General features: G+C 35.0%; 1 protein-coding gene across 1 annotated transcript; it reads left to right on the top strand.

Annotated features, from left to right (window-relative positions):
• The first annotated feature begins 10,037 nt into the window (after positions 1–10,037).
• LOC145612155 (U-box domain-containing protein 17-like) lies at positions 10,038–12,879 on the top strand. Its single transcript, XM_081667527.1, has one exon. It carries the CDS (start codon positions 10,601–10,603, stop codon positions 12,752–12,754), a length of 2,154 nt encoding a protein of 717 aa, XP_081523653.1. The 5' UTR covers positions 10,038–10,600; the 3' UTR covers positions 12,755–12,879.
• The last annotated feature ends 516 nt before the right edge of the window (positions 12,880–13,395 follow it).

The raw sequence follows: 13,395 nt of genomic DNA, 5'->3' as shown, positions 1-13,395 counted from the left end.
CATTTTTTTCATTTGCAAGATGTTTTTATATGAATATACTCATACATCTTACAAAATACGACTACTACGTATTTTGTATAGGTGATTAAAGAACCCCAGTAGCACGAGATTTATTGTTTTGTGAATACATACTCCATCTATCTACAAATAATTGCCAAGATATGTGATCCAAATCCATTTTTAATATATTGCCATGATTTCACAGTATGTTCAAGCTAAATCTATTTTACAAACTGTGAGATTTTATGAGCATATCAAAGTAATGTACGATATGTGACTTTAAATTGCTATCGAGCATATCGAACGGCGGAAAAGAAAGGGCAGCTATAATATTCTACGACTCTACTTGTACCAATTAGTGAGATTAGCACTTTGTTTGAATAGCAATATACAAGAGAAGGGAAAGGGATAGAAGAAGGAAAAGGAGTAGAAAGAAAGGGAAGGGGGCAGGCGAAGCTTTGTATTTGTCACTATTATGAAGGTAATACATTACTTAGACCCCTTAGAATAACAATTTATCATGCTTAAAATTATATTGCCCTCTGAGTTAGGCTTTTGGTAAAATCTACCCTTGATTACTAAACCCAATCCAAGCGAATTTATCTACCCTTGATAATCCAAGCGAGTCCTAAATGTATCGCATCCATTATACATTTGGGTGCAATTAGTATACTTGTGCACCTTAGATAGGTGCAACAACGTAAAAAAAAAAAATCAACACTACACTCTACAAAATGAACATTTAGTAAACAAATATGAACATTTAGTAAAAAAATATGAACATGAAAAAAATATGAACATTTAATAATAAAAAATGAACACGTAAAAAAAATGAACATTTAATACTTATATGCATATGTTTCGTAATCATATTATTTTTTATTTCTTTAAATTTATATGTTCATAATTAAATGCATTATATTCATAATAATATTTTATATGTTCATATATAATTTCAAATATTCATAATGTAAATATGTAGTGTTGTTCATGAAATATTAATTAAATCTGTTTATGCATATGTTGTCTTTCTTAAATGTTTATGTTCATATTTTTTTTACGTATATGTTCACCTTTTGAATGCTTATATTCACTTTAAGAAAACCAATGCTAACGTTCATATTTTGAAATGTTAAGTTCACTTTCTGAAATGCATAAGTTCATATTTTTTATGCCTATGTTCACTTTATGAAAAGCTAATGTTCACATTTAAGGGAACCTATGCATATGTTCATATTTTGCATGATTATGTTCATTGATTAAAAAAAATGCACAAAATCAGATAAAATTCAATTCGTTAGAATTAAGCAAATCATATACATTTAGTTGCAACTTTGTTATATTTTATGTCTCTCAAATAATATCCTAAAGTTGCAACTAAATGTTAACGAAGGTAGTATAACCTAATCAATTGAAGTTAATCACAAAGTCACCACATAAGAAATCGAAAATCACACATTTTTATGCCTAAGTTCACTTTCTGAAAAGCTAATGTTCATATTTTCTATACCTATGTTCACTTTTCGAAAAGTTAATATTCATATTGTACAGTTGTTACACCTAATTCTAGGTGCATGAGTGTGTACCTAAGAATATGCGCATTTGGGTGTATCAGTCGTGTATAATGGCCGTCATGCACTCCCCTAAGGTGGTGATTCTCTTTTCTAGTTTCTCTATCTGAACTACAAGCTAGGTCAACTCAAAATTAGTCATTAACAGAAGAACACATCAACACAGCAACACACAATGTTTCTTTTCTTTTACTTAGAAACATCCAACATACCAAATTATTATTCCATAAATCACACAATATTTCTACAAAAATGGCAAGTATGATGCCGCGTTTTCAAGTTATACCTGCATGGCTGGATTCTTGCTTGAGGTTGAAATTCTCCCAATGCATAAAATAAAAAATTTCTTAGTAATTTTCAGTTGAGGTTTTGGTTAATTTAATTAATGTTTTCAATTATATGGACAGTTTTGTAATTTAGTTATGGCCTTTGTATGTGAAGAGGTTTTTGAAAAGCTTTTAACTTATTATGTCCTATTAGAGGTACAACAGTTTTAAAAAGTTAATTTAGATATTTGGTTAATAGCTTATAAAAAGCTCCTTTGCAAAAAGCTCAATATTTGAGCTTTTGCAATTAGCTTATGGAACAATTAGCTTTTTGACTATTAAATATACTAAAAAGGCTAATAATTAATAGCTATATACCATGCACTTTTACACAATCGGTTATTTACAATCAGCTAGTCAAATCAGCTAATATAACCACATATATTAATCAACTACCAACTAAGTACCAAACAGAGTCATTGTCACTTTCTTTTTCCCGCTACCTAAAATCTTGTCGACTCCCTTCATGTTGCATTATTTAAGGAACAAATGAAAGTAGAAGTTCAGGAGATAGGTTTATAGTGGAAAACTAGAGAACTTCATTCATTGTTTCTCACACAATTATTCTTAATGAGAATTGAATTGTAATGTACATCCTAGATGAAGTAATGTCTTGTTATCGTGGATTAATATACATCAAATATAGTATTGAATGGATGAGATTTCAGGCTTCAAATCAATGTTCAATTCCACATTATGCTGACTATAGTGTTTTGCAATTACTGCCAACTACTGCATATTTTGTCAATGCCGGAATTATTGATTTTATTGTGACTTGTGACTGTTGTAAGTCTCCTGTTTCCTAAGTACCTGAAAATTTAATAATGTTGATCGACATTCATAGTAGAAGCCTAGAAGGCAGAAACTTACCACAAACTTTCCTAATAGGATTGTCAAAAGTTGATCCGATTCGATAATTTGACTTAGAGCTTAGATGAAATAAACACATATTGGTTGACTATGGTTGAACATTTCAACTCGAAAATAACCAACCTAGTTTCCTTTAAATTACTAGGTTAAGTTAGGTCAATTAGAAGCCAATTCATTTGACTATGTATATGCTAGCGTTTTTTTGGCATACGATGCATGTATGTGTAATTATGAATTAAAATACTTATAAATTAATACTAAGAAATCCGGTTGTGATAGATCATACCAACACTAATGAATCGAATCCCATCAGAATTCCTCAGTTAAGCGTGCTTGGGCAAGAATAATACTAGGAGGGGTTGACCTCCTAAGAAGTTCTCGTATTGCACCCCTTTGAAAAACCAATTAAAGTTTGGTCTATTGGTAAGGTTTGCCTCTCTCAACCTTGAGGTTATGGCTGGAATCAAACCTCACTATAGGTAATTTGGGGTGAGAATTATCTTACCTTTCACCCCTCTCGCAAAGTACCTAGCACGCTAACCCAAACCAGAATGAATCATGAGAGGTTTTGGCCCGATAGTGCCCTTCTTCTTACCAACCCCCAGGTAAAATAAAAAAAATTACACCTAATAATGACAATAAGCGTTCCACCATAAAGTTAATTAAAGGTAAAATATTACCACTGTGTCAAACTTGACTCGATGCATGTTAAGTATTGATTGTTAGGGTAACTTAGGTTGTTGACTATTTGTACCACTTTTGACATTCGAGTTGTCGTATCTAGCTATCTACTTCTAATAATAGTGTAATAATGTTGATTGTTGGACTAAAAAACCCCTTTGCATGCCGTGTCTAACTCTTAACATGCATTATTTCATAGATTTCTTTCCTAGAAATGTCATCCACAAAACAACACGGCCAATCTAATATTTCAACGAATGTATGTAACTAATTAAAGACTTAAAGTAGGAAATTAGTTTGACTATTGCTAAATTATAATTGTATTATAAAGACTTTTAACGAAATCTGACTGACTTTCCTTTTCAGCAATTACAATTACTACAATTGTAGAGTTGTACGTAGTAGTGTCCCTTTCTAGCTTAAGGCTGTCCATCAATTTGTAGAAAAACCGAGTAAATTCATTTAGATTTCTCTTTGGACTAATTTAACACTTTTGATTAAACATGGGCACGGGCCGTGCCCATGTGGTGGCCGTGCCTTGACGGCTCCGCGGCGTGCAAATTGGCACACCCTAGCCCACGGCACGGCACGGCCCACATGCCTAGTGGGCCGTGCCGGGCCGCGGGCCAAACCATGCCACTCTTATTTTTTTTTATTTTTTTTTTTAAAAAAATAAATGATAAAAAAAAAAAGAATTAAAAACAACAATGCATATAATAAAAAAAAATACGAGTGCGATAATCCGAAAACACAAAAAATTGAAGAATAACTTATTTTATTATATGACGGTAGCCGGTACGAATGTACGATAATTCAATAATACAAAATTACAAAATAAGTGATGATAATTAAAAATCGTACAATAGTGTATGAATATTGAATAACTTCATTTATTATACGGAATACGAAGTTCGATAATACAAAAAGAATACAATAGTGTATAATGTAAATATGTAATCATGTAATTATTATTGGTCGTCTTCGTCTTCGCCTTCGTCTTCGTCTCCTAGAGGTTCAAGTTCATCCGCCAATTGAGTGGATTGAGAAGTATGAGAACTAAAAGAAGTCGACGTTCCTTCATCGTCGTCGTTTTGTGCATAAGTACGATCTTGAGAACGAGTTTCGGCATCCAACCAATCCTTGAAGCAAACACACATTTCAAGTGTTTCGGGTTTTAGTCTTGTTCTTCTATCGTCTAGAACTCTTCCCGACGCACTAAAAGCTCTTTCGGAAGCAACGGAGGAGACTTGGATAGCAAAAATATCACGAGCCATTGCCGACAAAATTGGATGTTTCACGGCTTGTGATTTCCACCAATCGAGGATGTCGAGGCCAAACTTCTCTTCATCGTCCATGCCTTTCATGAAGTCGTAACTTAAGTACATTTGCAACTCCGAAACATCGCTTTGTGTTCTCCTAGATGATGATGATTCTGTACCTGAATACTTAGACATCAAGTTAGCAGCTTGTGCAAATAAACCTTTGGCCCGTTTACTTACATTTTTGGATGTTTGAGAATGGGCAAATCGAGACACGGTTCCATATTTACTTTCATAAACTCTATATAAATTAAAAAACTCATCCGTCACCTTATTCTTAAAAGTTTCAACATCATCTTCAAAATTCATGTTACTATAATAAATATCAATTAATAAAAAGGTGCCATCATATTTTTGTCTAGGATCTAAAATAGAAGCAAAAATATAAATCATAGGAATATCGGTGTAATATTTACGCCATTTATCCTCCATGGATGGAAGATATCCACGATAAACATGTTGTGATCGGCCATAAACGGCTAGTTTTCCAACGGTAAGGCACGGGCCGTGCCTGGCCGTGCCACGTGCCGTGCCGGCGGGTCGTGCCAGCGTGCCGGCCCACGTGCCGGCCACCGTGCCACCCGCCGTGCCACGTGCCGTGCCCGTGCCGGAATCCGGATTTTTGTTCACGGCACGGCCCACGGCCCACAGGTGGGCCGCCGTGCCGTGCCGGGCCGTGCCGGAGTCGTGCCGGGCCCGTGCCGCTCGCGTGCCGGCACGGCCCGTGCCCACCTTTACTTTTGATGAAGACAAATTAAATATGAATACTTGAAAAATTGTAGGCACATGATTTCAATTTTGAAATTTCCTAGAAATTGCTATTCAAATTATACACACAAATGTGTTGCATACATTGATACATGTCTTTCGGTAGTTCTAGCAATCTAAATTGAGCAATATATTTCAATAGTTAAGACTTTAATTAGAAATTATACAATGGGTATTAGTCCATAACATGCTATTGGGGTGTTTAGTTATACAATGGATATGTATTATGGACCTAAATGAGTCTAATTTCAAAATCGAGCTTATGACGAGCCTGATTTTGATCGTAACCAATAACGAGCTCGAGCCAAGCCACAAGCCGAGCTCCACTTTTGAGCACTCAAGCTCAATTTTCAAGGCTCGACAAGCCACGATCGAGCTCGAGCCAAGCCTACTTGTATACAGGCTCAATTAAGCTCATTAACAACCCTAGTCATATAATTTGTGTATTTATTGCAAAATAATATAAAAAACCTGAGAACAATGGGTACCCGGACTTATCGGGTCAGGTCATGGGCCGCCTAATTAACTATCCGCACTTCCGGGTACCCAAAAAACCGGGTACTCAGTTTTGAATACGCCTAGCTAGTTGTTATGGTGGGGGTATTTTTATCACCAACTTTTATATGTGGTTGACCAGTCATCATGGGGTTTTAGTTCATTAGTATTATTAGGATTACTTGATAGATAGTGTTACAAGGGTTACTTTATCAATGTTATAGGAATTAATTGGTCAATGTTATAGCCCTTATAAGGTTTATTCAGTTAGTATTATTGGTCAGGGTTACTTTGTTTTTGTATAAGTGACCGCATGCTATGACCAGCTGCACACAAAAGGTGTTAATTTATTTAATTATTTTAATAAAATTTAATAGTTGTACGAGTAAATAAAATTTAAAAAAAAAATATAACCAATCTTAATTCTACACATTTTCAGTTAAACTTTTTTAATCGTTTAACAGTTTTTTGTTCAATTTTTTTAGCATATGTCCCCAAAAATTATACTCGTATTATTTTGGGATAACTATAAAATCGTTATTACATGTAAACTACTGACGAGATTCGTATTATTCTTTACAATTTTATAAAGATAAAAAACACCTAATTTCATGTGAATAGAAGTACATAACCAAAGAACGGCCGGGGACAAACATAAACGGATGACTTGGGATTCCACGAATGAATATACCCGATGAAAAAATGAGCATCATCATTGTAATTAGGACAAAGATTTGATGTATCTAAATAAAATGTTCCCAAATCGTCTTTATCTTTATAATCAATTAAAATAAAAAGATATGTTGTTAAAAAAGAAAGAAAGAAAAAAAAGGTACTCGTAAGAGAAAAGGAGAGTCAATGCATTGTCCTTTGGTATCTAGTAACAGTAGCCAACATTATTTGAGATTTGCGTGTGGAATTTATTTAAAGTAAAATGGGAGGTGGCTGAGGGTAAAGGGCATAAACATAATGAATGGACAGTATTCTTGACCTTCTCTCTCTATCTCTTCTTTCTTGTTTTTTTATAACTTGTATTTTTCTTTTCTCTTTCTTTCTTTTTGGGTTTCGTCAACCCTCCATCAACAAAAATATGCTTGCTGAGAAAAAAAATACGTAGAATACTACTTCCGATCCGTTTAATATTATTTACAAAAAAATGTCTAATTGTTAGAAACAATATAAAACGGAGGTAGTACATTATTTTTGCTGAACTTAAATTACTTTTACTAAAATTAAATTAATTTTACTAAAATGAAATTATTTTTGCTGAACTGAAATTATTTTTACTGATTTTCTACTATAATTTTTCTTTAAGAAAACTGAATTTTACTAAACTGAACTTATTTTTACTGAACAGAAATTATTTTTACTGAACTAAAATTATTTTTACTTAATATTATTTTTTTAAGGTGAAGAGAACAAGGCTAATTGCACCATAGTAATAAAAATACTTAATAATTTGGTGAAGAACTGAAGACGGTGGGAATTGACCTTATAATTCTGAGATCATAACTACGAATGACTGGCTTATGTAAATATTGCTGGAAAAAGAGGTTAAAATAGTGGATCAACATTGAATCATTGACGTTTAATTTTTTATTTATTAAAAACTTCTTTGTTGTGAAACATACATAATTAATCGTACTGAAATCTGAAAGGAGAGCTCTAACCACCTAAGAGTATGTAAATTTTTATTAAAGTAAGAAAAAAATGGGGTAGGTTAGGAACTTCTTCTCAAGACCGTGCTCTAATCTATCGGAAAACTTGTTATCCATAAATGGGTCTATATCTTGGCGTCGGAATAGAGTAGCCTAGAGAAGCAACATAATCTGCTGCCTGATTTTCTTCACATTAGATACGTTGGGACTTGAAGGTTGAGAAAGAATCCAAAATGTTCTTGACATCATCTATTAGCAGTTGAAGCTTTCACGAGTAGTTATAATGACCTTACAAAATATTAATAACAGTGAGATTATCACCTTCAATAATAATATGAGTGATATTATGCTCCTTAGCGAGGAGGAAGCCATTATGAAACGCAATGACTTCAGTAAAAAAAAGTTAGACAAGAGCCTAAATTATAATTACAAATATGATCTCCTAAATGGTCTTTAAGAACAACTCCAGCAGATGCTAAATTGTGAAGGGCAGATGCATCAAAATTGAGTTTACAATAGCCCATAGGGGAAGGGACCATGAAATAATAACAGGGGAAGACTGTGCATCAATAAGAATAGACTTATTGCTTGGAAGGTGGCTATCATCCAAGATAGAACAAGTTTGCCATTTCTAAATTAGAAACAAGACATGAATATATATAAATACTAGTAATATTAGCTGAAGTATTTTTAAAAATAATAGCATTACGACGTTTCCAGATGCTCAAACAAGGATGACTATTTTAGGGAGTGAGAATAGAAGATATCTTGAGAGAACGGAAAAGATTTGGGATCGTAAAAGAGGAGGGTATCAAAGCTACCCAAGTACAAATGGAAGCTCAAAACCAAAGTTTAAAAGAAAAAGGATAGAGACGAAATAAGTGTTGTTTAGACTCAGAGTGAGCATTACAAAAAGCATAAGAAAAAGGGACATTAATATTTCTAAATACTAAGGTTTGTCTATTTTGTCTAGTAGGGAGACTGTTTCGAAGGATTTGCCATGAACAAATTTTAATTTTCGGTGGAATTTCTAAATTTTATATCCAACGGAATTCACAATTAGGAAAACACGGAATACAATTGTGGGTCAGTGAAGTGGTTGATTTAAGAGTAATTGACCATCCTTAGTTAAACGAACCCCAATAGAGTTCATCATGAACAAGGACATAAGGGAGGGGAGTGGTCTTATAAGTTACTCCCTCCGTTTCATAATATAATTCTTGTTTTCCTATTATGTAGATAAAATTATAAAAATATTGTTTATATTTCTATTTTTAGATAGTATGTAAGACCATTGTACCCTCATTTTTTTTCTTTATTCATTGTACTTTCTACATCACCCTTGAATTTTACATTGCCTTGTACTTTTTTCCACTTTCTCTTTCTAACTTTCTCTATGATTGTACTTTTCACTTTTATTAATGCATTTCATCAACTTTCTACTCCCTTTGTTTTTTTTTTTTATATGCATCACTTTGACAATTGCACTATTCATATACCATGGTTGACTTAATTTTTTCACCTCTAAAAAATGAATAAATGTTATTATGTTATACTTCCTCCGTTTTCTTTTACTTGCAACACAGCCTTGTGGCACGTGTTTTGAGGTCGGGTTTATGTAATGTAAACGGACAAATTTTTCATTATAATTTTTACAAATGATACTTAACCTTATTCTAATTTTTGTGTAAAAATTATATTGATAAAATCGCTCGTTTACCCTCACTAATCATCTCCTAAAACTGCGTGCTTAAAAGGTGTGTTGCAAGTAAAAGAAAACGGAGGAAGTATATCATTAGATTCGCCACAATGTCTAGTTTCATAATACGAAGTATAATTTTGTTACAATTTTTACTAATACACAATTGAAAATATTTTTGGTCAAAGTAGCGTCTCGGCAAATGTGCCGGTCAAACTGATGCATATATATAAAAAAAAAAAAAAAACACAGAGGGAGTACCTTAATTTCTTAAATATTGTGACAAAATACAAACAAGAACTATATTATGAGACGGAGGGAGTATAACCCCATTGATAATCTCGAATATATTAATGTAATGCGATGAAATGATTCAAATGAGTAATTTAGTCATGCGTTGAGTTGCATAAAATTTAATTATGGCAAAAAAAACAGTAAAAGTATAATATACTCCGTACGAAGCATTTTCTCTCTCTTTCTTTTTGAGTTTCGTCAACCCTTGTTTAATTTAATTAAAAAAAAATATAGAAAAACCCAACAAAAGTCACACTCAAAAAGCCTGCACCAAAATTCTTACTCTCACACAAAGAAAGATAAGAAAAGTAGGAAAATTAAAGGAAGCGTTGAAGAAACTCTTCTTCTTTCCCCCACTAAAATCTTAAACCACACAAAAAAAAAAAAGGTTTGGAAAAAATATTAAAACTTCCTATAATTTTCTTTGCTTTGACGCGTAATTAGCAACTTGAATTTTCTAATTTTCCCACCTGTAAATCTCTTGTATTAAAAGGAAGATGTTTCGTTTTTTATTCCAACTGTTGAAGCTTCATACATCATAACTACCCAACAAACATCATCAACCAAAATTTATTTGGACAGGGTATGTTTCTTTTGTTCTGTATTTTAACAGAATTTTTAGATTGATTGATTGATAAAGTTGTTGTAATTTTTTTGGCAATTTTTCGATCTGGGTTTTTAGGGGTTTGCTCATTTGGGTCAGATTTGGGGAAACTTGGGAGTTCTTTTGATTTGGGTATTTTTTAGTAATTTGATTGATAAAGTTTCTGTATTTTTTTTCTGGGTTTTTAGGGTTTTGCTCATTTTGGTGAGATTAAGGGCAATTTGAGAATTTTTTTGATTTGGGTATATTTTAGAGCTGTAGTATTTTGATTTCGGGGAGTTGGGTAGTCTTTGAAACCCTAAATTTGGGTTAAAAATGGCAACTTCAGCTGCATTTTCGTCGCTGCGACGACGAAGGTCGCCTCCATTGGAGGCGTTTCTTGCTCCGGTGGACTTGACGGATGGTGGAATAATAAGAACGGTGTTATCTGTTGCTAATGAATTGGTTGATTTGCATTCTGGGAAAAAATTGCCATTTCAGAGGCAGAATTTCAATTCTTTGGTTAGGAAGATTGAGGTGTTTGTTGTTGTTTTGGATTTTTTGAAGGATTTCCGGTCGTTTTCGAGGTTTTCGTACACAGCGATTATGTGCTTTAAAGAGCTTTACTTGCTGTTCTATAGGTGTAAAATATTGTTGGATTATTGTTCACAGTCTAGTAAATTGTGGATGCTCCTGCAAAACCAATCGATTTCGGGGCATTTTCATGATCTTAATCAAGAGATGTCGACCCTTTTGGATGTTCTCCCAATTAAGGAGCTTAGTTTGAGTGAGGATGTTAGGGAGCAGATTGAATTGTTGCAGAAGCAGTTGAGGAGAGCTAAGTGCTTTATGGATAAGAATGATGAGATGTTGAGGCATCGGCTATATTCTTTCTTGTACGAAATTGAGAAGGGGCAGATTCCTGATTCGAATGAGCTTTGGTTTTTCTTTGTGGACAAGTTGGGGATTCGCGATGCCAAGAGTTGCAGAGCTGAAATTGAGTTCTTAGAGGAGCAGATTGTTAACCATGAGGGGGATGTAGAACCGACGGCTGCAGTGCTCAATGGGTTTGTAGCACTCACTCGTTATTGCAGGTTCTTATTATTTGGGTTTGAGGAGGAGATGGAGGTGGGAGCTGAGAGACACAAAAAACTGAGGAAGGGAATGATGACTCAGGAAATTGCGGATACTTTCCTTACAATTCCAAAGGATTTTTGTTGCCCCATATCGTTGGATTTGATGCAAGATCCGGTGATTGTGTCCACCGGGCAGACCTATGATCGGTCTTCAATATCAAGATGGCTGGATGAAGGACATTACACTTGTCCGAAGACAGGTCAAATGCTTGCCAATACGCGGCTGATTCCCAACAGAGCTCTTAGGAATCTGATAACCCAATGGTCTGTAGCTCATGGAATTCCTTATGAGCAACCAGAAGGTGCAGAGTTCTCTTCAGAGCTTGCTGCAGCTTCATCATCTAAGGCTGCAGTTACAGCAAACCAGGCTACAGCGTATCTCCTTATCCAACAACTTGCTTCTGGGTCAGAGGATGCACAAGCCATTGCTGCCCGTGAGATCCGGTTGTTGTCAAAAACAGGGAAGGAGAACCGTGCTTTTATTGCAGAAGCTGGTGCTGTTCCTCATCTCAAACGGCTATTGCTATCTGCTAATGCAATTGCTCAAGAGAATTCTGTCACTGCAATGCTTAATTTATCAATTCATGACAAGAATAAGGGCAGGATAATGGACGAAGAAGGGTGTTTGAATTCCATTGTTAATGTTTTAAGGTTTGGGCAGACTACGGAGGCAAGGGAAAATGCTGCTGCTACCTTGTTTAGCTTGTCAGCAGTTCATAACTATAAGAAGAGAATTGCTGATGAAAATGGGGCTGTTGAAGCTCTTGCTAATCTATTAAGGGATGGGACTCCTCGAGGCAAGAAAGATGCTGTGACTGCTCTGTTTAATCTTTCCACGCATACTGAGAATTGCGTGAGGATGATAGAAGCAGGGGCAGTGTCAGCAGTTGTGGGAGCTATAGGGGTTGAGGGGGTGTCAGAGGAGGCAGCAGGGGCATTGGCCTTGATAGTGAGGCATCCTGCTGGGGCTGAGGCTGTCGGCAGGGAGGAAAAGGCCGTGGCTGGTTTACTTGGGTTGATGAGGTGTGGAACCCCCCGGGGAAAGGAGAATGCAGTTGCTGCATTGCTGGAGCTTTGTCGGAGTGGTGGTGCTGTTGCCACCGAAAAGGTGCTCAAGGCACCAACGTTGGCAGGTTTGCTTCAAACTTTGTTGTTTACCGGGACAAAACGAGCTAGGAGGAAGGCAGCCTCGCTTGCCAGGGTTTTCCAGAGGAGAGAGAATGCAGCTTTGCATTCTGGTGGGTTTGGAGTTGGATATCTGATAGCTGGGAACTCGACCACGAATAGAGATACAAGCTTCGCTGGTGATGTATCTGTACCCATGTCGATATCAGTTCCTGTTGTGCAAGGGTAAATGCTCACTGCACCCCTTGTTTTAAGTTTGTATATGTATATCTTTGTATTCTCAAATTTTGGTTGGAAACTCAAACATTCTTTTATTCAAATATGAGGCAATAGTAATGAAATTTAGCGATACTACACCTACTTTAGTGTGTGATCTCATAACATAACATTTATCGTCCGTATACGTTGTTTTAGATTATCTAGCTAATAGTTGAAACTTTCTTTCACATGTACAAATTAGTTCTAATGTCACCGTCTTACAATCTTAAAAAATATAATTCTTTTTCCTGTTACATCTGTAACAAGTGTGGTTTACTTCTACAAACGTATCTCTTATTGCATCCATCAATTTTCTCAATGTTGACGATTATATAGACTTCGTGTTTGATTCAGCTATTTGTGATTCGATTAATGACTTATGTGTTGGGTCATTTGGTTGTATGGACCTGAGGCCTGAAATGACATTTTCGAAAGGGATAGTATTAAAAGGAAAACCTATTCATCAGGTCTTTTGGTTGAATACTAACTGTTGTAAAGCCCAAATAAATTGAAGGATTTGCATTACATTGTTCTCAAAGTCACATCCCCAGGAATTCTGGAATGACAATCTATATCTATCTATCTATCTATATCTATATATAAACTAAAGTA

This window comes from Chenopodium album, chromosome 24 (assembly GCF_948465745.1).
Source record: "Chenopodium album chromosome 24, dcCheAlbu1.1, whole genome shotgun sequence".
Lineage (NCBI taxonomy): Eukaryota > Viridiplantae > Streptophyta > Magnoliopsida > Caryophyllales > Amaranthaceae > Chenopodium > Chenopodium album.
Note: the sequence above shows the minus strand (reverse complement) of the source record. Positions and strands in the feature narration are given on the sequence as shown.